At 37.4% G+C, this 26782-nt stretch overlaps 1 protein-coding gene across 1 annotated transcript in view; it reads left to right on the top strand.

Annotated features, from left to right (window-relative positions):
* LOC136264088 (uncharacterized) overlaps positions 1–26782 on the top strand; it is a 238778-nt gene that overhangs the window by 86292 nt on the left and 125704 nt on the right. The window contains exons 13-31 of the mRNA XM_066058779.1: positions 1457–1621; positions 3394–3500; positions 4118–4215; positions 9893–10016; positions 10087–10145; positions 10207–10415; positions 10475–10596; positions 11351–11552; positions 12463–12640; positions 13724–14034; positions 14147–14222; positions 14278–14399; positions 18738–18818; positions 18880–19154; positions 19208–19355; positions 19407–19456; positions 19504–19717; positions 19806–19999; positions 20048–20202. Coding sequence (XP_065914851.1) covers positions 1457–1621; positions 3394–3500; positions 4118–4215; positions 9893–10016; positions 10087–10145; positions 10207–10415; positions 10475–10596; positions 11351–11552; positions 12463–12640; positions 13724–14034; positions 14147–14222; positions 14278–14399; positions 18738–18818; positions 18880–19154; positions 19208–19355; positions 19407–19456; positions 19504–19717; positions 19806–19999; positions 20048–20202 — 2890 coding nt within the window. The remainder of the gene's footprint in view (positions 1–1456; positions 1622–3393; positions 3501–4117; positions 4216–9892; positions 10017–10086; positions 10146–10206; positions 10416–10474; positions 10597–11350; positions 11553–12462; positions 12641–13723; positions 14035–14146; positions 14223–14277; positions 14400–18737; positions 18819–18879; positions 19155–19207; positions 19356–19406; positions 19457–19503; positions 19718–19805; positions 20000–20047; positions 20203–26782) is intronic.

Below are 26782 nucleotides of genomic sequence, written 5' to 3'. Positions count from 1 at the left end.
GTCAAAATTATGTGATTGATTTTTATGAATTAAAAAAACTATTAGTTTTCACGCCTACCAGGCAAACCGCTTAGAGCAGTGAGCTGAAAATCGGTGTGAAGGTGGAATAATTATCATAGAAAGTCCTTGCAGTAGTACAGAAGAATCGGATTACAAACCACTGAGTTATGATTTCAAAGCCAACTACGTGTAGCATATGCGAGATCGAGATACTCTAATAGAACAGTCACCATAATAGAGCATTCAGCTACGTTTATAATTTACTCCATTATAGAATTATATTACATTGCAATTTATTCTGTAGGGAGTTCAGCTACAAACAAGTCACCCTGTAGTCAGATCAGCTAGAAGAAGGTACCTAATAGAGAGTTCAGCTGCAAACAAATCACCCTGTAGAGAATTCAGCTACAAACAAATTGCCCTGTAGAGAGATCAGCTAGAAGAAGTTACCTTGTAGAGAGTTCAGTTACAAAGAAACAATCGTGTAGAGAGTTCAGCTGCAAACAAATCCCCCAGTAGAAAGTTCCGCTATGAACAGATCACCCTGTAGAGAGTTCAGTTAGAAATAAGTCATCCTGTAGAGAGATCAGCTAGAAGAAGTCACCTTGTAGACAGTTCAGCTACAAAGAAACCACCATGCAAGAATTCAGCTACAAACAAATCACCTGTAAAGAGTTCAGCTAGAAAGAAGTCACCCTGTAGAGAGTTCAGCTAGAAGAATTACATTGTAGAGAGTTCAGCTACAAAGAAACTACCGTGTAGAGAGGTCAGCTGCAAACAAATTGCCCTGTAGAGAATTCAGCTACAAACAAATCGCCCTGTAGAAAGATCAGCTAGAAGAAGTTACCTTGTAGAGAGTTCAGCTACAAACAAGTCAACTGGTAGAGAGATCAGCTAGAAGGATCACCTTGTAGAGAGTTCAGCTACAAAGAAATCACCCTGCTTCATCTTTTCTTCTTGCTGTGGTAAAGAAAAAAATGATAGGTTAAAAAGCCCTAAAGCCGGCCATAGGCCGGCTTTGGGGTATACAAAAACAAAAACAAAAACAAGTGAAATCTAATCTAAAACAGCCAAGCTATAAAAAAAGAGAGTATGGCCCTGAGAAAAGCTATGGTGAAAAAAGATGTGAAATCCAAGGTGGCGGCCAAGAAATGGCTGTGATGGTAGGTTAATGGTAAAAAATTTAATAACAACAATTCAGGTGAATTTAGTGCTGCTTAGTCTTGGCACAAAATTCACCTGAATTGTCGTTATTAAAATTTTTACCACAGCCATTTCTTGGCCGCCATCTTGGAATTCATATATTTTTTCACCATAGCCTTTCTCAGGGCCGCACTCTTTTTTTACAGCTTGGCTGTTTTGGATTAGATAATATGTACAGATGCTAATACTGCCAGCATAATATACATAGTCAGCAACATTGAACAGTGCCGTCATTCTTTTTGTATAATATCAGGGTACTACATGTGCAACACCTGAAGAGGAAACAAAGTATAATACTCTTATGGACACACTGGCCTGGTTTTTCTTCAAGTTACTGGTATTTGGATATGTTGAAGATATAGAAACTGGAATTGCCTTTCAGCTACGTGGTGGTCTTCACTGGAAAATATTTGTGGAGGTAAATTGCTGCGTCTGTGTTTAGTACTTATATTTGTGCTGTAAGGGAACAACACTATTATTAGCATAACTACTTGTTAAAAATTTCTAAACCCTGTAGTTTGAAATGTGTGTGTGTGTGTGTGCGTGTGTTGGGGGGGGGGTAACCGTCAGTTACAAAGTGTTTAAAAGTTATTGATTGTACCTTGGTGTGTGCAAAGCTTGCCAATACTATATTTCGAGATTGAATCTGGTAGGTAGGTACATGTGTAGTTACTTGAATAGGATAATCATAATGGCAGTGACTATCATCAAGTTGTATAAGTAGATACACCAGTAAATGAAGGCATTTCAGAAAAAGTCATACAATTGATTATGTAGATACATCTGTTAATGGAGACAGATTGAATAATTTGCAGAGCAGAACTTGTTTACCCTGAATGTTCTATTAGAGTAGTTAGGAAATTGGAGTAGCTTTTAGAATTAGGGAACAGATGGTGACAACACAACCTACCTGCTTGTGCTTAAAATATAAAGTCATTGTTAATTAATAGACTATTGTGTAACCAAGGTGTGTAGCAAGAACCAGGGGATCAACAATTATATCATGAAACATCGATGTCAAGATACTCTAATAGAACAATCACCCTAATACAGCAGTCAAACAATTATTCAGTAATAGTAGCCATCTTAATAAAATCGGCCTCACATTGAATTTCAGAGGGTCTAATGTTTAATATCACCTGAGTGTCATGTATTTGCATAGTAGAAAGTTTACTATTAATATCAAGATCGAAATAGCGGTCACTTTAATACAGCAGTTGAGTAAATATTTGTGACTGTCTTGGCAAAAACTAAACTTGTTCGCACAAGCATGTGTATTGAGAAAATCAAAATTTAAAAATAATTTGTAAAATTACGCATGCTACAAAAAAACTATACAATTTTTTATCGGGCCAGTACTCTGAAGACTCAAATTGTTTAAAACTATATACCATCGTATTTGCCTGTTCATGGAGAGTTTGAAAATCTTTGTTTCATTTCTCTAGCTTCAATGGTATGCATGTCACGTGTATTTGTTTACAATGTGGTAAACGTAAACAAGATTGTCATCGTTTCTTCTACCAAACCACCTTCATATCCATATGCGCAAATATCCACAGGGCTAATACTATACCTTCGCTGATGTGCCGATCCATAGTGAACATTTTAAGCCAAATTGCAACGTTGTAGACTAGTCCAAACGGATGTTATGGTTGCAAATGTAAGTGCCAGTAGTTTATTTTCAGTATAGTCGCTGTACAAATCAATTATCTTGCTCTTTGTACTGTCTAGTGCTATAATTCCAAAACTACACACCACAGAAGGCTGAAACTTTGGTGGTCCATTCCTTGAACACTACAGATATTGCTGAGTGAATAAAAAAATAATTTTAATTGTGCGAACAAGTCAGGTTTTTGCTGAGACGGTCACATTTATTGTGATAACACCACTCTCAGGTTCACTTTCAGTGAGCCTACTTTCAAAAATTTCCTGGTGGTGGAGAGGGAGAGGTGGGGACATGTGTCCAGGTCCCCCCCTAGGTTGGCATACTTCCACACTAAGGTATGCTTTCCCTATAGTACCTAGCTATATAGTCATGTCCTGGTATCATCAAAAGTCTGGCTGTGCAACTAGTTGTAAATTTAGAATCATCTTTTAGATTCTAAAGTTACAACCAGGGGCATAGCCTGACTTATGGACATTCATACAGGATATGTGTATATATGTCAGTTTCCATCTTTGTATACATAGATTCCATCACTTCTACAAGAGGATGCAAAATTCTGTTTAGATTTCTTTCAGAAAAAGATTCCTGTTTTCAATATAATTGGAAAGCCATTTTTAATAGATAAAGCAAGGTTTGCAAAGATTTATTATGTATGTACGTATGTATATGCACTTATATAAATGTTGCATAGAAATCAATGTGATGAAATGTACTTTAGTTTGTACACTATAAAAGGATATTAGTCGCGTGCTATTAATTAAGCCATTGGCTGAAGCTAAAAGTAATTACCTCTTATAAGCTTTCATGAAATCTCCGTTACTTAATTATAGTGACAAATAAACCAGTTTCCTGTACTAACTTAAATTCAATACACATTTTTCTCCTCAAAGTTTTGTTTGTTTAATTAAGCCTGTAATGCAACACCATGATTTCGTGTAGCTATTAAATAATCAATGTGTTGATAACGTAAACAAGATATTGATTAGTACATATAGTTTGGATGTTTGTGGGATATGCATTATACAAAAGTGGTAGGTGTCAGTTGATTGGACAGGCCAAATTGCAAGACCGTATAATTATGTATTTGTACATGTGCAGTGAAAGTGTGCAGCATATACAAAAAGGCAAGTCCTCCACACACAACAGGTTTATCTACATTAGCACTACTACACATTGGCCACTGTTCTATCTCCCTTGAAATAATAATTCAGTATATGGTATTCTTAAGTTGGTAACTTTTCCTTATAGACTTTATGACATTGATCGAAGTGTTCAGCTGGTTTGCAAATACTTGCGTGCTTATGACAATCGGAATGATATCAAAATAGGCATCAACAAGCTGTACAGTACGTCACTTTGTTTGATGTAGTGCTGTCTTATGGTAGGATACAATATACATATCAATACAGTAATATATGTTTGCAATATGTATATGCATATTAATTTAAATTGTGTGGCTGGCTAAAAGTTTTTGAATTATATGTTGAAATGTTTGATAGAAACAGGTTAGTAAGAGTCTAGGAAACAGATGGATAAACTTATACAATGATTATGTTGCATAGAACTGAACTTTGATATTTGCATTATTGCACAGTCATACATCAAATTACTGTAGCTTTATCTCAATGTAGATGTTAATTAACACAAGTGTAAGAAAAAATTAGGAATTTTAAGTTCAATTAGGGATCATAGAAAAAAAGTAGGGAGGTCGCTTACACCTGCAGATGTACTAGTGAACATTTAATCCCTAATTCAGTCTATACCCAAAACCTTAAAGATTAAATGTTTACTAGTATATCTGCTAGAAGTGCACCGATATGGAAATTTTCCAATATACCGATAACTGATATATTGGCTACATTAATTACCGATTCTGATGTCAATACCAATATCTGAACATTAAAGGTTTTCAGTATGGGCACTACAACAAATGTTAACAAATGTGTCAAAAAGCTTGATAGGTGGTCACCAAAACCTATGTAAAGAAGCAAAACAAAGAATTGTGAAAAGGTGATGATAAATTGGTGTGCAAAAAAGAAAAAAAAAGTATGACTAAATAGGGTTGGGAGGTATTTAGGTATTAGTAGTTAAAAAGGTATTTTTCAGATACCGTTGTGGCTTTCTAAAAATACCGAATACCGAATTTAATGTATTAATTAAACTTTTGGTGGTTTAGTAGTGGCTACACATGAAGTCAAGCCCCATACAACCATGTGTTTATGCTGTGGACAAGACAAACACAATAATTTACCTTTTGAGATATTCAAACCTTACTTTGTGGTAAAATTGTCATTTCATTTGTTCCTTTAAAAGATAACTTTCACTACTAGCACAATGTGGGTATAAGTGTAAATTATAGCTTACCCAGGTTTTAAAAAGTGTACAATATACAAGGTATTCAGTGATACCGAGATATTTTTCCTGATACCGTACCGTTCTTCGAAAAAGCAATACCGCCCATCCCTATGACTAAATCAAGAAAGAAAAAGTGTGACTAAATCAAGATTTGAACCCTGGACATCATGAAACCTATATAACTTGAGCCCCATGCTATAATCATTGTGCTATCAAGTCAACTATAGCATACTTTGAACAATTATTGTACTTGTGTGTAATATCTGCTCATATCTGCAAAAAAGTCGACTTTTCACCGATACCGATATCGCGATATTGGTACCGATACTGATACCGATATTGACATCGGTGCACCTCTAGTATCTGCAGGTGTAGGTGACCTTCCTTGTTTCCTTACTTTTTTCCTGAGATCCCTAATCGAACTTAAAATTGCTAATGTTTTCTTACACTTGTTTGTTTACTGTTTTTGTAATATTATTATGACTGGTGAACCCACACATACTGCACCAAAAGAAAGGGTGACGCCAGAATTAATGTTTTCGTCTGAACGCGCACCCCAGCTATCAAATACTGCTTCAAAAGTGCAGTGGCCATTATGCTTCACTTTCAGCTATGCTCAGCCCGGTTACATGATGCTACAAACAAAAAAACAGTAGAAGAAGTGCCTCTGCAATCAATCCAGTTGCCACAAAAATGCAACGTTTTGCGTGCCCCAATTATTAATTACTGCCTTGAAAGTGCAGCAGCCATTATGCTTCGCTTTCAGCTATGTTCAGCCCATTACATAGCATTACTAACAAAGAACAGTGTTAAACCGCCTCTGCAATCATTCCAGTCACCACGGAAAATACGAACAATTACCTCTTGCAAATGTCCTGCAGGGAAGCCATGCATCGCACTACTGCGAATTAACACCTTGAGCTGTCAGCAAAAAGAAATGGGACACAAAGGAGGAGTCCATGATGCATGCATTGTACGTACTGTGGTATGCCAAAAGGCACATTTCTTGACGAAGCGACGTCGAACAGTGGACAAGTCAAGCCCATAGCCTTAGCCGTTATCGAGTTATGCATGCCTGAAGGAATCAGGCAGTCAGTCAGTAGAAAATATCATTAAATAACTTTTTTTTTAAAAGTTCATAACAATTTATTGGAAACTTTTAGGATCATACTGAAGGCACTTTTGGGCTTGGTTATACCTAATCAATACTGCCAAGGTGCCAGGATGGTATTGTGAAGCTGGTTTTTGGGTGATTTTTTTAGCCAAATCTCCATGATCCCTAATATACAGTACGATGAGCTATACATCACAACATCAAAACTATTAAAGTATTTTCCATTTATGCTCCAGTTAGTTCTCAATTTTAAGCATGGGTGAGAGAAGTTTAGATAACTGTGTTGCCTGGCACATATTTTTGTGACAAAAACACAAATTTGTACAACTTATTACATATAATACTGTAGTTGGTTTTCCCTACCTTCAAATTAAAATTGTACAGATGTGTGCAAGATAGCTGCTTCTCTTGTTTCAAACTCTTGTGCAATTGTTGATTACTTCTCTATTCCATAATTTTAATATACTTTATCTAGATCTGGTAAATATGACATAACCATACACAGGATGTTATTGATAGATCAAGACACACGGTAGTGTTGTCATGTGACCCAAGAAGTCGGCGTACCACACTGTGAGTATATTGACAGGAAGAAAGAAAATGCGATTTTCACACATATGTAGCTCCGTGATCTTTTATCCGATTAGAACCAAATTTGGTACAGAAGTGCCTGTGCGGTAGGGGAGTCTACATACGAAACTTGAGAAAATTTCCCCGGTCATTTCCAAAATACAAGCGGCCAAAGTTTCAGGTTTTTCTTCATTTTTCTTCTACTTCATTTCGCATACCTTGCAAAATCTGCCATAAACTACAAATGCATACTCCGATCAAGGTGAAAATTGGTACACTTAAAGAGCTCATTACAGCAAATCTCAGTACCAACTCTGGTGGGAATTCAGTAAAGAATCATGGAGATATGACCAATTAGTCGCATGAAATAAGATCAAACTTCTGTCATGCCCACAGGGTAAATTCCTTGAAGGAATGAGCTGAAAATTGCTATGTAGATGGAGTAACCATCGTAAGAGTGCCTTTTGGTGGTTTGAAAGGAAACCAGATAAAAGCCATTAAAATATGACACAAAACCCAACCTGTTTCACAATAACACGAGCGAGTTTTATGAATAAAAGCTATTAGTTTTCACTCCTATCAGGCAAACTGCATTGAGCAATGAGTTGAAAATCGGTATGTAGCTGGAAGAATTATTATAGAAAGTCTTTGCAGTAGTACAGAAGAATCGGAATACAAAACGCTTAGTTATGATTCGAAAGCCAACTACGCTTAGCAAAAGCAAGATTGAGATCTCTAATAGAACAGTCATCCTAATAGTATTCAGCTGCCATAATAGAACAATCACTCTGTAGAGAGTACAGCTACAAATAATTCGCTCTAGAGATTCAGACCATGACAAGTCACTGTGTATGGAGATAAACTTGAAACCAATTCACCCTGTAGAGAGTTCAGCAACAAACAAACCACCTTGTACAGAGTTCAGCTACAAACTAGTCACCCTGTAGAGAAATCAGCTGGAAACAATTTACCCCGTAGAGAGTTCAGCTTCATACAAATGATTTCAGCTTTATACAAGTCATCCTGTAGAGAAATTAACTAGAAATAAGTCACCATATAGAGAGTTCAGCTACAACCAAATCATCCTGTAGATAGTTCAGCTGCATTTTATGTCACCACGTAAAGAGTTCATTTCAAGTCACCCAGTGGAGATCAGCTACATACATGTTAACCTGTAAAAAGAAATGGCATGTAATAAAATCAAAATTTGCATGATTACTAATGAAATCAAAAACACTCTAGTTAATATAAAAAGTCTGCTTTGGATGTCTTCTTTCTCTGTGGTAAGGAAAAAAACAGGTTAAAATAACCCCAAAGCTGGCCATAAGATGGCTTTGGCTTATACAAATACAAAATGATATCTAATCCAAAACAACCAAGCTGTAATATTGGTGCAGCCCCCAAAAAGGCCATGGTAAAAAAGATGTGAAATCCAAGGTGGTGGCCAAGATATGGCTGTGATGGTAGGTTAATGGTAAAAAAATTAATAATGACATTCAGGTGAATTTGGTGCCACTTGGTCTCAGCACCAAATTCACCTGAATTGTCGTTATTAAAATTTTTAAAATTAACCTACTATCACAACCATTTCTTGGCCACCACCTTGAATTTCACATCTTTTTTCACCATGGCCTTCTTGGGGGCTGCACGTATGTACCTTTTTTACAGCTTGCTGTTTTGGATTAGTTGAAGTTTAACTAGTTAAACTAGGTTAATGGAGCATTCAAGCATGTGTGGATGTATTATGACAGTGGTTAACCCCAAGGAGTAAAGTGTGGGCTAGCAAGCATGCAAAAAAGGGCTGGCAATAATTGGAAAAGTATACTGCACATGCGTTACAAGAAAAGGCGCGTAGAAAGGTGCGTAGAAAGGTGCGAGAACGCATGGTGTAGTGAAGTTTGTCCCACTCACTCCACCTCCCTATGCACCTATCTTGTATAGGGCTAAAAGGGGGAATAGTTGGAAGGAACTCAACATAGGTTTCCCAAAGATATATTAACAGGGGCTGTGAGGAGAAGTAAAGCATGCACCACAGACAGTCCCTGTTGGGAGATTAGGAAATCTCCCTTTTTTTTCTTTTGTTGCCTTCTCCATCTTGAGGCTAGCTCAGGGTGTGACAGTGCAGGGTTTCTATTAGGTGTATTGTGGCATGTAGAAATTCTTGTAGCTTTGGAGAATGTCAGAATACCCAAGCATTCCTACTTCCAAGCCTTCGTAGTAAAACATGCTGTATACATTATGAAAAATATTGGAATTGATCCTATTTGAGAATAAATAGGAGAATCCACAGAACCCTGCACACCTACCAAAACAACCACCATCTATGGATGGTGGCAACCAGCTTTCAACTTGGTAAGACCTGCTAGCTGGGTTAAACTAATAAGCAACATTAAATACATATAATGCAGTAATCAGTGTACTATAGCTTGTTCAAAATTATTATCCAATGCAAGGAGCTAGTTATTTTTTGTGTAGACTTGCCCATAATTTTAGATAGGTTTCATTGATGTTCAGAGCTCTTTTTTCCAAACACTGTATGCAAATGCAACAAATTACCAGACCACATTGTAAATTCATCATCTTTTGATCAATTCAAGTTATATTTATTAGATGATATTTTTTTGATTGCTATGTAATGTTTTGATTTTTTGTAATTGCTTTTTGATCTGTACGTATCATTCAAATTGAAGTTGTACAGTAATGGAAAATAATAATCTTGCTATAACAACTCTCAAGTGGTTAGATCGAGAGAGGTGGTAGTGTGTAGTTGAGTAAGATTTGTATAGGTAACAGATTTCTTGCCAAAGCTGTGTGGATTTAAGTATAAAGTCTGCATAGTCACAGAGACTCTTTGTGTTTATTTGAAGATGATGTCTTCTTGCAAGGCCGCATGAAAAAAATGTTGTTTGTACAGTGCTGTGTTTACATGTACAGTATGTAGGTAATGCCAATCACATACATTGTTTTACTTTTTATTAATGTAGCTAGAATACCGGTAAAGTTTGGTGATGATCTGGACTTAACAGAGAAAGAGTGTTATGATATTTTTGGAAGGCATATGCCAACACATGTTACAACCAATAAAGTGTTGCAACAGCTGTTCATCAAGTATGAGAATTACCATTATTGTAGTGCTTGTTATTGTTCTTTGTTGTGATATTTTCACATGTGTACATAGGTACATGGAAAGAAGATGTAAATTTTTGGAACAGTTTCCTGCATTTAACTTCAATCATGGTACTGTTTCCCTACAGTATGTGTAATGTGTTTAAGTATTTTTATGGCCAATTCCGCATAGGTTATGGATTACCCATTGATTCCAAAAAAGAAACACCAGACCAGCTTAGAAGAATGGTTGATAATGGAATGCTGAAAAAAATCAGTTCAGTTTATTATACAAATACCTCAAAACTTGGTGAAGTATTAATGGAAACAATGCTGAAAGAAGTTTCAGAGTTTTGTAAGCCAGATGTTCAACAAAATTGGGCAGCACAAGAACATCAACAGGTATTCCTTTAATATGTGTTCCATTTTGGGTATGCAGTATTATTGGTCACTTACCATAGTTAATATATGAAGTCACTGAAGAAGCAGGTTCCATTCATCTAATTACACTAAAGCCAGATAGTCTTCCTAAAGACCAGGCTATGAAGTATAAAATCTTAGGAATTGAGATTCCTTCACTTAAGTAAGCGGTTCACCAAATGATGGGTCATATAAAATGCAAGAAATATGGTTATACATATGATTGAAAGATTGCAGTTATGGTAGCAAAGTATTCTACACAAAAACAGCCAGGCTGTGAAAAAGAATGCAGACTTCAAAAGCCTGAGTGAAAAATTTGTGAAATCAAAGGTGGCTGCTGTTTAATGCTAACACCATTATTAAAGTTGCAGCCATTTCTTAGCTGTCAACTTTGATTTAACGATTTTTCCACCCAGGCTTTTGAAGGCCACATCCTTTTTTCACAGCTGGATTTTGTTTCTTTTTGTACTCTATATAGCCCCAAAGCCAGCCACCTATACATTTATTCTTATATATGTACTAGCATTGGTACCTGCTCTATGTGCAGGACCATTTCACATTTTCACATTAACCACCATCATGCAAGTCTAAAAATGTGAGCATGGGGTTAACAAAACAGTAGAAGTACACGAAAGCTAAACCAATAATTATTAAGGCATGTGAAAATTATGTGGTGATGCAGGCACTGTATAATGTCGTCAACAAAGAGTATTTAAAGCAGTTGTAGCTATACTGCAAGCAAAGGTTTGAGCAAAGTTAACTGAATACACAGGTACACATTTCTTGGCTGGCTATAATTTAGGCAGGTAGGTAACATCGAAATATTTCCAACCCTAATGCAAACCCCATTATTACATATATAGTAAAATAAAATAATATTTAGGTTTATACGTAATATGTATCAATTATGCATTTAGAAAACTTCTTAAAAGGAACCAGTATGATTCATACCTTTCATATGCCCTTGGTGTACCACTTATTGACTATAATAATCCACCCAATGAGGATAACAAGCCAGGTAACGAGGGTAATGAGAAACCTGATGATAATAACAAAGATGAAAGGCTAAAAGACATTGATGAGGCTCATTATGTACTTACACTGGATTACACTATGAAGGTATGTATACTATTATGTTTGCATGTAGATACGTACATATGCGAAATTAAAGATGGAGGAACAGGGTCTATATATTTAAGGTATTGAGAAAATGAACAAAACTAAAATTTAGTAAAGGAGTGACTATTGTGATGTATTAGCAGTCTTATTCTAGGCTTTCCTGGGGAAGAATACACTCTCTTGTTATATCTATCTATGCTTCCTCTTCAAGGTGCTGTGGATGATTTATGTTTTAAACCATTCTTTTGGCACCATCATTGGTTGACTTAATGCATTGCCACAAGCATTGTTAAGCTTAGATATATCTGCTCATGACTTTATTATTCCTCTTTGCTTGTGCCTTTGCATTCCTTAGTTACCTTCATCACCTCTCTGTACTTGCATATTTGCATGTGAATGACTAGTTTAGTGGCCATCTTTTGAGCTGCTCTTATGATGACTCCTTGCGTACATCCAGTCTGGTTTCTGTAGTACACCATGATTTACTACCTCTCTATCAGGAGCACCACTCAGTCTACTATCATTTCTTCTGCTACATCTCAGGCTGGTGTAGCTGTTGGTGCTGATGAGGAAGCTAAGGACACCAGTATCTAGACAATGAGAATGGAGGATACTGCATCGTGGTGTCTGGTCACCATATGCCCTACAACAGTTAAGAATGGTTTGTACCTTAAGTTTTCCAAGTGACAATTGCTACAACAGCTTTCAGTGACCTTGTGGCAATATAATTCCAAGACGGTACTCCACCAATATTCTCTTTTCTCTGAAGATGAATTGGATGTTGGTTATTGTAGTACAGTTATATTCATGTACATAGTAAGTACATAGGTAGTGTAGTTGTCGCTTAAGTAAATTAGTTGTAATTTTAAAATCCTAGTCACCCATTCTTTCATGTGTAATTTTTTTACAGATGTTAAATATTCATGAACGTCGTCAATGTGGTATACCAGTGATCATTGAAGGAGAAACTGGTGTGGGGAAGACTGCACTAATTAATATGCTTTCAAAATTGTGGAATCATGCTTTGATCAATGAATGGAGGACAGTTAAAGGAAGGATAGTATGGGAACTGTATCAGAAATCCCATGGTATGGTTCAGATTCAAATATACCATCACGTCTGCACATTTGTTGCTTTTCTTATTATAAATCATTTTCCCAAGGGGTTTAATTAACAACAGTAAATTTTTGATGATTAAGGATGGGTGTATATAATTGCAATATACGTCGTAGCCATGGTTCATATGATAATTATATAGCATGCCTCATAATTATTGCGCACTATACAAAACACTAACATACCATATGCATGCAAACTAACTTAACAAATGAACTCGCATGTAATTCACCATAGTTTGGCATAGTAGAGTTGTTTGCAAGCTTCTCTAGTGACTGACAATGGTCTATCAATTGATGGACATAGTAAACATATTCCATATATCCCTAAGACTTGTCCATTTATGTTAATAAACGTAGGAGCACTGCCACCCATCATCAAAGCCACAAGGTATGTCTATAAAATGAATCCAGTAGGTGGATTCTAACCAGCTGGGGTAATTGGTAACCCAGCACAGTATATAGGCTGTTAACCTGAGCTGGTTTGGGTGATCAATCGTACTGGAGTCTGCTGCAGGCTATTTAACTAATCACAGGTGAGTATATATAATATACTTACCTGTGGTTTTGGGATATTTGTCTAAATATACACCTGAAGCTCGTTTGAAGTTTCATGTGATCATTGTTTTCACTTAACCGAATGCCATTTTAATTAGATGAATTATTCTATTAGTATATGCAGATGGTTCTCTATTAGAATACTGCAACTTTGTGTTTATGCTTTCTGCATCAATTATTCTGCATTTTTAGAGTTCTGGATTTTCGGTAAGGACTAGTATAAATGAACTTCAGCAGTGTCTGTAATGGGTGTTATCTGGAAGTATACTCTAATATAACAGTCACAAATACACTCTTATTGAACAGTTATGAATGTTATTGAATAGAGTCCAAACTGCTAAAATACTAATTTTGTCTGAAATTCTGAGCAAACATGCACACAACTATTATTACTTGTACTGACTTGCCATTTGTAGTCAGTCAGGCATTGAAATAACAAGGATTTGTATACCATTGTATGTTGCTAGCACATATTAGAATTTGCTATGTAACTCTTAGAACTTGAAAACAATGATCTTAAAAATTCACTTAAGCAACTTCACACAAATGGTTGGCACTTTGACAAGCAGTCACAAAGCCAAACTAGAAATCTATGTGAGAAAGATCTTGAACCATTATTGAAACACAAATCTCAGCAAAGTGACACACAATACTTCAAGTTTATGAATGAGTACCTTCTACAGTTGATCAATACTGTTCCTATCTTGGAACTAGTTGAGATAGAAGCTACATCAGGTGAAAGCCAACCTAAAGGTGATTCAGCAGTTGTTAAACTAATAAAGCAATCTGACAGAGATTCATCAGCACAGGTAAATTGTATTGCCTGTCTAGTATGAAGTCAACTGCAAATTACTGTAAAAAATGTAGTTGCAGTGCTTGCATGACTGTTTTTTATTTTTATTTTGTGGTACATTTTTTTAGGCTACTGCCAAAATGCTTTGCACTTTGCTAAATGGTAGCTTGGTTGCTACATTTTATAAACTTAACATCCATGCTGGTGAGAATATACTGTAGCACACATACTGTATGTCTGTACATACATAAATATACAGCATTAACTCCAAAGAAAATTCAAGAATTTTTTGCTCCAATTATAAAGTTAGCAATTAATTTGAAGAATAGAGCAAGCAAACTACAGAAATCTGGTCAACCGCCTCAAGAACCGCTTATTGCCGTGAGTAGGATTATTGCATAATCATACTATCATGTACAGGGTATGTATAAGTATATACGTATGATCTGATGGCAGCAATGAATTATGCATCAAGACACACTACTGTATGTCATGTGGCCCAAGAATCTGGCCTACCACACACTAGTATGTTATTGGCAGGAGGTACAATAATGAAATTTTCACATATATGTATGTAGCTCCTATAAATTGATTTGCTATGGAAATGCCTGCCACCTTCTCTAGTCAATGTACTGAATTGGAGCATAACTGTACCTGTCATTCATGAGAGATGTGTCTTCAATAATCAGCTTGATTCTTACAGTAATTTGTTTCATCTTTTTTGCACACTTACAAAAGCTGCTATAAAATCTAACAGGTTAACTGTTAATCTCAAACCTTTTGTTGTTTGGAAGTAATTGTGTTAAAAAACCATAAAGGTAAAATGAGAAATTAACAGTGTGTAACAAGTACACAATCAATATAAAAATGTTACTTAATTGTTACACCTAGCTGTTTAAAGAAATGAGCCAAAAACTGGTATATGTGGATTAATCAGCCTTCAGTGGTTTAGATTTAAAACCATTGAGTTATGTAAAATTCAACTATGTGTAGCAAGCACATGATAGAGATACTCTAATAGCACAGTCACCGTATTAAAGCAATGATCAGCTATGTAAAAGCTCTATTAGAGTTTTCAGCTATACAATGCACAAGTCACTCACTATGTAGTGAGTCTAACTGCATTACAAGTCACCCTGTGGAGTGTTCACCTACAAATTATGTCACCCTGTAGAAAGTCGAGCTACATAACAAGATACATAATAAATCACCCTGTAGAGAGTTTAGGTATGTTAAGTCACCTGTAGAGGAGTTCACCTACTTAACAATTCATTCTGTAGAAAGTTCAACTATGTTATATATAAGTCACCATGTATAGAATGCAACAACAACAAACAAGTCACCCTATACAAGAGCTCAGCTGACAAGTTTCCCTGTAAAGAGTTAAGCTGTATTACAAGTCTACAGTTCTACTAAGTTACAAGTTGCCATTTAGAAAATTCAGCTACAAGACAAGTCCCCCCTGTAAAGAGTTCATCTACATTACAAGTTGCCCTTTAGAGAGTTCAAGGCACCTTGTATAGAGTCTTTCTGTAGAAAGTTCAGTTAAGTTGCAAGTCAGAGAATTCAGCTAGATTACAAAACTCCCTGCAGGGAGGTGGTGGTGATAAATTGATGGCAAAACTTTAGTAATTACAATTCAGGCAAATTGGTGCCAAATCCTATTGAAATTTGGAGGAGATACCACAAATTGTTATTATGTCATTAACTAGCCATTCAGCCATTTCTTAGCCACCACCTTGGATTTCACATCTTTTTACCATGGATTTTTGTGGTGACAACACCCTTTTACCACAGCTTGGTATAAATAACATAGTTACTATAGATGCTACTATTATATGCATTGCATTACGTACTTCCCTCCCCTTTTTAACATTCACTTTGCTTGCCATCACTGATGGATAAAATGTGGTGAAAATCTTGTTGTGGTGGGTGTAGGTATGTTGGTTAAGTTTTTCAACCATTCTTATTCTATTCACTATAATTAACTGTACCCTAAACATACTTATAGCTTCTAATCTATATTATAAGACTGAAGAGCCGTCCGTCCGTCTGTCTGCATTCCATTTGATGTCAGGCATGTACTCTTGAACCGCTGCATGTTTCGAAGCGTCTTTGTGTCTAAATAAGCGCTCATTATCCAGCTCTACAATGACGGTTTCGAAAAGTTCGTGCAAACTATCGTTTGTCCGTTACCGCTCTTTAAACGCGAAGGTGTAGAAGAAAGATGGCTTAAATTCTTTCTATAAACCGCAAGTAGACACCTATCTCAGTCCATTTGTACAGGTCTTTATAAGACAAAAATAAAGGTGTAGCCTCGGGTGTAGGGCAGGTAGGTGAATGGGTTAGACAGCCGCCTTACGTGTAGAAGTTGTGGGTTCAATTCCAGTTGGTGATAACTTTTTTTTTTTCGATTTGGGCACCTTTTCAGTGCACTTTTTTTCGTTCAGGTACCTTTTCAGTGCACCTTTTAGTCACTCTGGGTACCTTTTGAAACTTCAATGTGTATTGTGAGTTCGAATCCTGTACTGTATATGACTGTAAACACATGATCATACACGTTACATTTGCCGAGACTGTACACACGTGATATTGCAAATTCAAATTTCATTTGATGTGCTGTGTAAGCATGCCGCCTAAGCGAAAACGATCGTCTACCTTTTGTGCGTCTCAAGCAAAGAGACACAAGCAGAACCAAAGATTAGATCCAGCGAAGAGACAGGAAGAAGCAGAACGACAAAGACTGAGCCGCCAGGAGGCTTCAACTCGAGCTACCACCTCGACCAGTGCCAGGTGTGAAGTCGACTCACAACATAGACGAAGACAACGTGACGCAGAAGCCCATCGTGTGGCCCGCCAGGACGAAGAAAGAAGATCACAGGAACGGATCCGCGATGCATCTGCCCGTCAACTGGCGCGTGAGGACCCAGCCACCAGAGAAGAACAACAGCGCAATACAGCTGTCCGTCGACTTGCGCGTGAAGACCCAGCTACAAGGAGGGAGGAGCAACAACAAAATACAGCTGCTCATCAAGAATCTCGGGCTAATCCACGTTACAGAGCTCAGGAGCAGCAGGCTAACACCACACGCAGACAACAGGTACGTGCAAGCACACACCCAAGCTTTAGGGGGTTTAACTATCAGCCACACAACTTCTTCAACACTACAGATGTAGGCGCACTTAGTGTAGAATGCACACACTGTGGCGCATTAAAATTTCCCGAGGAGACGGAATCCCTTTGTTGCTTGAAGGGAAATGTCCAGTTAGAGGCATTTCCACAGCCTCAGTCATTCTTAAGACACCTGTATGAAGGTACGGACTCGGCAGGTAGACATTTTCTACATAACATACGTAAGTACAATAGTGCATTTCAAATGACAAGCTTCGGCTGTAACGAGATAACTATGGCTGTATTCAATCCTTCTTTTAGAGTACAGGGTCAGGTCTATCATCGTATAGGTAGTTTAGTTCCATCAGCAGGTGAGTCTCCTAAATTTTCCCAAATTTATTTATTTTATTGACAATCAGTAAACTGAATTAGCTACTAGATGTGGAATAGTTGATGGGTTAAGGCTTGACATAGTTAGGGGCATTAATGAGCTTTTGCATGACAATAATCACTATGTTCAGCTTATTAAAGTAGCTAAAGAAATATTTGAGCAGCATGATGAGCCAGCGAATGTTAGGGTAGTGATTAACGAGAACAAACGGCCCGTAGGAGAGCATGCTAGGAGGTATAATGGCCCGATGTGTGACGAGGTAGGAGTGCTAATGCCTAATGATAATGTAAATAATAGGGACATAGTTTTGCACTATAGGGATGGGTCTTTGCAGCGCATTTCTGAACTTCATAGGGGATATGATCCTTTACAGTATCCTTTACTCTTTTCCTATGGCACTGATGGATGGCACATCAACCTGAAATTGGCTAATGGTAGGAAATTAACAACCATGGTGTATTACCGCTACCACATCATGGTTAGGCAGCAGGTGCCTGTAATGCTTAAGGCTAAACGGCGTTTCCAGCAATTCCTGGTTGACACTTACTGTAAGATTGAAACTGAGCGATTACAGTTTCTCAGGCGTGAACAGAAGTCACTACGTGCTGATTGCTACCATATATAGGTGTAAAAACTTAATGTGTTGTTTATCATCCTGCTAATGAAATAGCTCAGCTATACATGCCTAATAGCAAAACTATGGGATTATGTAGTCAACAACAATGCCTATCCCATGCAATAGAATGGACATGGCTGTCACCAATGGCAACAGGCATAGCTACCCTCACAGTTCCTTACACTGAGATGCTGGACAAAGTGCCATCTATCATGTTGCACTATATACATAGTAGCTATCTTGCACAATCCCACTGTATAGCTACCAAGTGAATTCATATCTATATGATTCAATAACCCTATCACTTACAGTGTATACAAGTACAGTAACCAAATCCTTAATTCTATGGTATGCAGTGTCTACAAAACCCTATGCCTGGAATGACATTCTTACAGTGCCTCATGTATCATTACTGAATTATCACCAGTCCATTACTGATGTAAACAAATAAACTGTAATTTAATTTAATTTCTATATGTATACCACCCTGCACGATAGGGCAGGCACTACAGCTAGTTTGTTCTATAATTGTACTGTTTCAATTCTATATGTTGTGAAACAAAAAAATAAATAGATGAATATATGTATCTTTCACCATTAGGTATTTTTGGATGAACTTAACACATCTTCTTGTATGGGTTTATTCAAAGAAATGATAGTTGACAAAAGTTTTGAAGGAGATGTGAGTTATATGCGAATTACATGATAAAGACACTTGTAATTCTTGCTATATACGTACGTAGCCTCTACCATCGAACATATTCCTCGTCGCTGCTTGTAATCCTCATAGAGGTAATAGTTTAGATGTTCATGGATTCAGAGAAGATCTTGAAGTACCTGAACACAATGGTCAACAAGATGGTTCTAAAGTGGAGGTGTGGTTTAGAGGATCATATTATGTACAGAAGTTGCACCCAACATTAAAATTCCTCATGTGGAACTATGGGTCATTGAATGATGAGCAAGAAGCAGACTATATTAAAGAAAAAATGAAAATGGTTAATACAGAATTTGACAAGTGCGTATGTCTTTATTGTGTATTGTCTGTAATTTACGTTTGTTAATTTGCAGGATACAGAACATAGCATTTAGTGAGCTAGTAGTTGAATGCCAAAGGTTAATGAGACAGTTTGCATGTGAGCAACTAAGGAGGCTGGGAATAAATGAGAGTGATGCTAAACTTCGTGCTTCAAGTTGTGTTAGTCAAAGAGATATTCAGGTTTGAATCTCTAGAGTCAATATCTATTTGGTACATACATTCTGGTTACAGAGAGTGTTTACATTTTACTGCTGGATAATCAAAGTGTATAAAAATTTGAAGTATGTATGAAACAATTTAAATTTAAATATATAATAATGTACCACAGGCCTAGCACAGAAGAAGTTCCTGTTGAGGAAGACAAAACAATTAAATATGCTGATGTAGAATCACTTGAAGTTAAACAAAAAGCTCTGCTGGTTGCTTTAGGACTGGTCTATTACATGAGGTTGGGTACTAAATATAGGCTGAAGTTTGTTGAAAAGATGGACCAGCTAACTGCAAGTTATAGCGTTAAATTCAAAAAAGCCTTTTCAGATGAGGTACAGTATGTAAACATACATATTATGTACTTAGTATACACTTTTGCAACTAACTATAGATGTTGTTCATACTCTGTGCATTCTACAGATGGGTTTTTACATCAACAAACTCAGTTTACCTACTGGGATAGCCAAGACTGAGGCTCTAAAAGAGAACTTGTTTGCTACAATAATCTGTACAGTGACTAATACTCCACTTATTATTGTGGGTGCACCAGGATCATCAAAAACGCTTTCTTTCAACCTCACTGTATCTAACCTGAAAGGACCCGAGTCTAAAGAGTAGGTAGCATACTTTTCTAAATGGTCACTCTATGTAGTAACCTTTAGAACTCTTTTCCGTAAGACTGAAGTGTTCAAGTCCTTGGATCCACACTACTACCAGTGTTCACGACGTACTACCTCAACAGAAATTGAAACAGTGTTCCGACGTGCGATAAAGAGACAACGTAGTCATGATGGTTTTTCTATGCCTATACGATGTGGTAAGTGAAAGCATTTTTATGCAGCTGTTATTGATGCAGAAGTGTTAATACAAAACAGCTAAGCTATAAAAAAAGAATGCACAAGGGGCACAAAATTCACCTGAATTGTCGTTATTAAAATATTTACCATAAACCTACCATCATAGCCATTTCTTGGCTGCCATCTTGGATTTCACATCTTTTCACCATAGCCTTTTTAGGGACCGCACTCTTTTTTTTTACAGTTTGGCTTTTTTGGATTAGATATCACTTCTTTTTGTATATGTATACCCCAAAGCCGGCATATGGCTGGCTTTGGGGATTTTTAACCTATCTTTTTTTCTTAACCACAAGAAGAAAAAGATTTAATCAATCATATTTAAAGCAGATTTTTAATACTTTAACTATTTTTAAATTTATCATTATATTATACAAATTACATATATTTATTACGTGTCAATTATTTCCTACAGGATGCAGCTGATCTCTCTACAGGGTGACTTGTTTCTAGCTGAACTATCTGCAGGGTGATATGTTTGTAGCTGAACTCTCTACAGGGTGTTTGTTTGCAGCTGAACTGTCTACATGATGGTTTCTTTGTAGCTGAATTCTCTACAAGGTGACTTCTTCTAGTTGAACTCTCTACAGGGTGACTTGCCTGTAGCTGAATTGTCTATCAGATTAACTGTTTGTAGTTGAATTCCCTACAGAATAACTTGCAATGTAATATAATTCTGTAATGGAGTAAGTTAGAAGCATAGCTGAATACTCTATCAAGACACACGGTAGTGTGTCGTGCGGCCCAAGAAGCCGGCGCGCCACACCCGTGAGTATATTGACAGGAAGAACAAAAACGTCATTTTCACACCTTTGTATCTCAGGGATCACTTATCTGATTGGAACCAAATTTGCTACACAGTTGCTCGCCAGCCAAGGGAGTCTACATTCCAAATTTGAAGGAAATCGCTCCAGCCATTTCCGAGATACGAGCTGCCAAAGTTTGGTTTTTTTATCTTCGTTTTTTTTTTCTTCTTCTTCGTCTTTTCGCGCACACTTGGAAAAATTGCTATAACAAGCAAACGCGTACTCCGATCGCCTTGAAATTTGGCACACAGAAAGGGAGTCCAACGGCAAATCATAACATCAAATTTGGTACAAATCCGATGAATGGTTCAGGAGTTATGACCGATTATTCGCGTAAAACAAGATCGATTTGTTGTCACGCCTACAGGGTAAACCGCTTCATGGAATGAGTTGAAAATTGCTATGTAACCATCGTAGGAGTGCCTTTTGGTGGTTTGAAAGGAATCTAGATAAAGACCACGGAGATATGACACAAAACCCAACCTTTGTCACAACTACGCGATCGATTTTTATGAATGAAAAAGTATTAGTTTTCACGCCTACTAGGCAAACCGCTTAGAGCAATGAGCTGAAAATCGGTGTATAGCTGGAATAATCTTCATAGAAAGTCCTTGCAATAGTACAGAAGAATCGGATTACAAACCACCGAGTTATGATTCGAAAGCCAACTCCGTGTAGCAAATGCGAGATCGAGATACTCTAATAGAACAGTCACCCTAATAGAGCATTCGACTAATTTATTTACTCCATTATAGAATTTTATTACATCACAAGTTATTCTGTAGGGAGTTCAGCTGCAAACAGTTAATCTTATAGACAGTTCAGCAAGAAGACAGTCACCATGTGGAGAGTTAAGCAAATATATCACTATAGAGATTCAGAACATTACAAGTCATACTGAAGAAAGTTCAGCTATAAACAAGTCATGCACTGTGTAGAGAATTCAGCTACAATTAAGTCACTCTCTAGAGAATTCAGCTACACAGAATTCAGCTACACACAAGTCACTGTGGAGAGAGTTCAGCTACAAACAAATTACCCTTTAGAGTGATCAGCTACATACAAAACACTTTGCAGGGTGTTCAGCTGCAACAAATCAACCTTTAGAGTGATCAGCAATGAACAAATCAACACAAATCTACCTGTAGAGAGATAAGCTAGAAACAAATTACCCTGTAGAAAGTTCAGCTACAAAAAATCACCCTATAGAGACATCAGCTAGAAACCAGACACAATGTAAGGAGTTCAGCTACAAGCAAATCACCCTGTAGAGAGTTCAGCTACAAACAAACCAACCTGTAGAGCGATCAGCTAGAAACAAATTACCCTGAAGAGAGGTCAGCTACAAAAAATCACCCTGTAGAGAGATCAGCTAAAACAAATCAACCTGCAGAGAGATCAGCTACAAACAAATCACCTTATAGACAGTTCAGCTACAAACAAATTACCTTGTAGAGAGATCGGCTACAAACAAATCAACCTGCAGAGAGATCAGCTACACACAATTCAACTTGTAGAGAGATCAGCTACAAACAAATCACCCTGTAGAGAGATCAGCTAGAAACTAGACACAATGTAAGGAGTTCAGCTAAAAGCAAATCACCCTGTAGAGAGTTCAGCTACAAACAAACCAACCTGTAGAACGATCAGCTAGAAACAAATCACCCTGAAGAGAGGTCAGCTACAAAAAATCACCCTGTAGAGATATCAGCTAGAAACAAATCACCCTGAAGAGAGGTCAGCTACAAAAAATCACCTTGTAGAGAGATCAACTACAAACAAAACATTTTGCAGAGAGTTCAGCTACAAACAAATCAACCTTTAGAGCGATCAGCAACAAACAAATCAACCTGTAGAGAGATCATCTAGAAACAAATCAACCTGCAGAGTGATCAGCTACAAACAAATCAGCTTGTAGAGAGATCAGTTACACACAAGTCAACCTGTACAGAGATAAGCTAAAAACTAATCAGAGTTCAGCTAAAACAAATCAATCTGCAGAGAGATTAGCTACATACAAATCACCTTATAGATAGTTCAGCTACAAACAAATTACCTTGTAGAGAGATCGGCTACAAACAAATCACCCTGCAGAGAGATCAGCTACACACAAATCAACTTGTATAGAGATCAGCTACAAACAAATCACCCTGTAGAGAGAACAGCTAGAAACTACACACAATGTAAGGAGTTCAGCTACAAACAAATCACCCTGTAGAGAGATCAGCTACAAACTAGACACAAAGTGAGGAGTTCAGCTACAAGCAAGTTACCCTGTAGAGAGTTCATCTACAAGCAAATCAACCTGCAGAGCAATCAGCTAGAAACAAATCACCCTGAAGAGAGGTCAGCTACAAAAAATCACCCTGTAGAGAGATCAGCTAGAAACAAATCACCCTGAAGAGAGGTCAGCTACAAAAAAATCACCCTGTAGAGAGATCAGCTAGAAACAAATCACCCTGAAGAGAGGTCAGCTACAAACAAAACACTTTGCAGAGAATTCAGCTACAAACAAATCAGCTTGTAGAGAGATCAGTTACACACAAATCAACCTGTAGAGGGATAAGCTAGAAACAAATCACCCTGTAGAGAGTTCAGCTACAAGCAAAACACTCTGCAGAGAGTTCAGCAACAAAGAAACCACCATGTAGAGAGTTCAGCTGCAAACAAATCACCTTATAGAGAGTTCAGCTACAACCAAATTACCCTGTAGAGAGATCGGCTACAAACAAATCAACCTGTAGAGAGATCAGCTAGAAACTAGACACAATGTAAAGAGTTCAGCTACAAGTAAATCAGCCTTTAGAGAGTTCAGCTAAAACAAATCAACCTGCAGAGAGATCAGCTACAAACAAATCACCTTATAGACAGTTCAGCGACAAACAAATTACCCTGTAGAGAGATTGGCTACAAATTAATCAACCTGCAGAGAGATCAACTACACTCAAATCAACTTGTAGAGAGATCAGCTACAAACAAATCACCCTGTAGAGAGATCAGCTAGAAACTAGACACAATGTAAGCAGTTCGGCTACAAGCAAATCACCCTTTAGTGAGTTCAGCTACAAACAAATCAACCTGCAGTGAGATCACGTACAAAAAAGCACCTTGTACAGAGTTTAGCTACAAACAAATTACCCTGTATAGAGATCGGCTACAAACAAATCAACCTGTAGAGAGATCAGCTAGAAACTAGACACAATGTAAGGAGTTCAGCTACAAGTAAATCAGCCTGTAGAGAGTTCAGCTAAAACAAATCAACCTGCAGAGAGATCAGCTACAAACAAATCACCATATAGACAGTTCAGCTACAAACAAATTACACTGTAGAGAGATCGACTACAAATTAATCAACCTGCAGAGAGATCAGCTACACACAAATCAACTTGTAGAGAGATCAGCTACAAACAAATCACCCTGTAGAGAGATCAACTAGAAACTAGACACAATGCAAGGAGTTCAGCTACAAGCAAATCACCCTTTAGTGAGTTCAGCTACAAACAAATCAATCTACAGTGAGATCACCCACAAAAACGCACCTTGTACAGAGTTCAGTTACAAACAAATTACCCTGTAGAGAGATCAGGTAAAAGAATTCACCTTGTAGAGAGTTAAGCAACAAAGAAACCACCATGTAGAGAGTTCAGCTGCAAACAAATCACCCAGGAGAAAGATCAGCTAGAAGAAGTCACCTTGTAAAGAGTTCAGCTACAAAGAAACCACCATGTAGAGTGTTTAGCTGCAAAAAATCACCTGTACAGAGTTCAGCTAAAAACAAATCACCCTGTTGAGAGATCAGCTAGAAGAGGTCACCTTGTAGAGAGTTCAGCTACAAAGAAACCACCACATAAAGAGTTCAGCTGCAAATAAATCACTTATAGAGAGTTCAGCTACAAATAAATCCCCCTGTAGAGGGATCAGCTAGAAGAAGTCACCTTGTAGAGAGTTCAGCTACAAAGAAACCATCATGTAGAGAGTTCAGTTACAAACAAATCACCCTGTAGAGAGATCAGCTAGAAGAAGTTACCTTGTAGATAGTTCAGCTACAAACAATTCACCCTGTAGAAAGATCAGCTAGAAGAAGTCACCTTGTAGAGTGTTCAGTTACAAAGAAACCATCATGTAGAGAGTTCAGCTGCAAACAAATCACTCTGTAGAGAGCTCAGCTACAAAGAAACCGCCATGTAGAGAGTTCAGCCTCAAACAAACCATCTTATAGAAAATTCAACTACAACAAATCACCCTGTAGAGAAGAAGTTACCTTGTAGAGAGTTCAGCTACAAAGAAACCATCATGTAGAGAGTTCAGCTACAAAGAAGCCACCATGTAGAGAGTTTAGCTGCAAACAAATCACCTGTAGAGAGTTCAGCTACAAACAAATAACCCCGTAGAGAGATCAGCTGGACGAAGTCACCTTGTAGAGAGTTCAGCTACAAAGAAACCATCATGTAGAGAATTCAGCTGCAAACAAATCACCCTGTAGAGAGTTCAGCTACAAAAAAATCACCCTGTAGAATGATCAGCTGGACGAAGTCACCTTGTAGAGAGTTCAGCTACAAAGAAACCATCATGTAGAGAGTTCAGCTACAAAGAAACCACCAAGTAGAGAGTTTAGCTGCAAACAAATCACCTGTAGAGAGACCAGCTAGAAGAGGTCACCTTGTAGAGAGTTCAGCTACAAAGAAACCATCCTGTATATAGTTCGGCTACATTTCAAGTCATCCAGTAGAGAGATCAGCTGCAAAAAATATCCTGTGGGGAATAATGGGCATGTAATAAATACATGTATTTAATTTGTATAATTACTAATAAAATCAAAAATAATTGAAGTATTACAAATTTTCTTTAAGTTCTTTTCTTCTTCCTGTGGTAAAGACAAAAAGCACATGGGTTAAAAAAGCCCCAAAGCCAGCCATAGGCTGGCTTTGCAGTATACAAATACAAAAAGAAGTGATATCTAATCAAGCTGTAAAAAAAGGTGCGGCCCCCAAAAAGGCCATGGTGAAAAAAGATGTGAAATCCAAGGTGGCGGCCAAGAAGTGGCTGTGATGATAGGTTAATGGTAAAAATTTTAATAACGACAATTCAGGTGAATTTTGTGCCACTTGGTCTTGGCATCAAATTCACCTGAATTGTCTTTATTAAAATTTTTACCATTAACCTACCATCACAGCCACTTCTTGGCCGCCACCTTGGATTTCACATCTTTTTTCACCATGGCCTTTTTGGGGGCCGCACCTTTTTTTACAGCTTGGCTGTTTTTGATTAGATTAGAATGACTGTTCTATTAGAGCATCTTGATCTCACATTTGCTACATGTAGTTGCCTTTCGAATCATAACTCAGTGGTTTGTAATCCTATTCTTCTGTACTACTGCAAGGACTTTCTATGATGATTATTCCAGCTACACACCGATTGTCAGCTCATTGTTCTAAGCGGTTTGCCTAGTAGGTGTGAAAACTAATAGTTATTTTATTCATAAAAATTGATCGCATAATCGTGACACAGGTTGGGGTTTGTGTCATATCTCCATGGTCTTTATCTCGATTCCTTCCAAGCCACCAAAAGGCACTCCTACGATGGTTACTCCATCTACATAGCAATTTCCAGCTCATTCCTCTAAGGGGTTTAGCCTGTGGGCATGACAGACCTTCGACCTTATTTTGCTCAAATAATCAGTAATAACTCTGTGAATGTTCATCGTATTCCTACCAAAGTTGGTACTGAGATTCGCCTT

This window comes from Dysidea avara, chromosome 8 (assembly GCF_963678975.1).
Source record: "Dysidea avara chromosome 8, odDysAvar1.4, whole genome shotgun sequence".
In the NCBI taxonomy this organism is placed as follows: Eukaryota; Metazoa; Porifera; class Demospongiae; order Dictyoceratida; family Dysideidae; genus Dysidea; species Dysidea avara.
The sequence above is the reverse complement of the archived record's forward strand: the minus strand, read 5'-3'. Positions and strand labels throughout refer to the sequence as shown.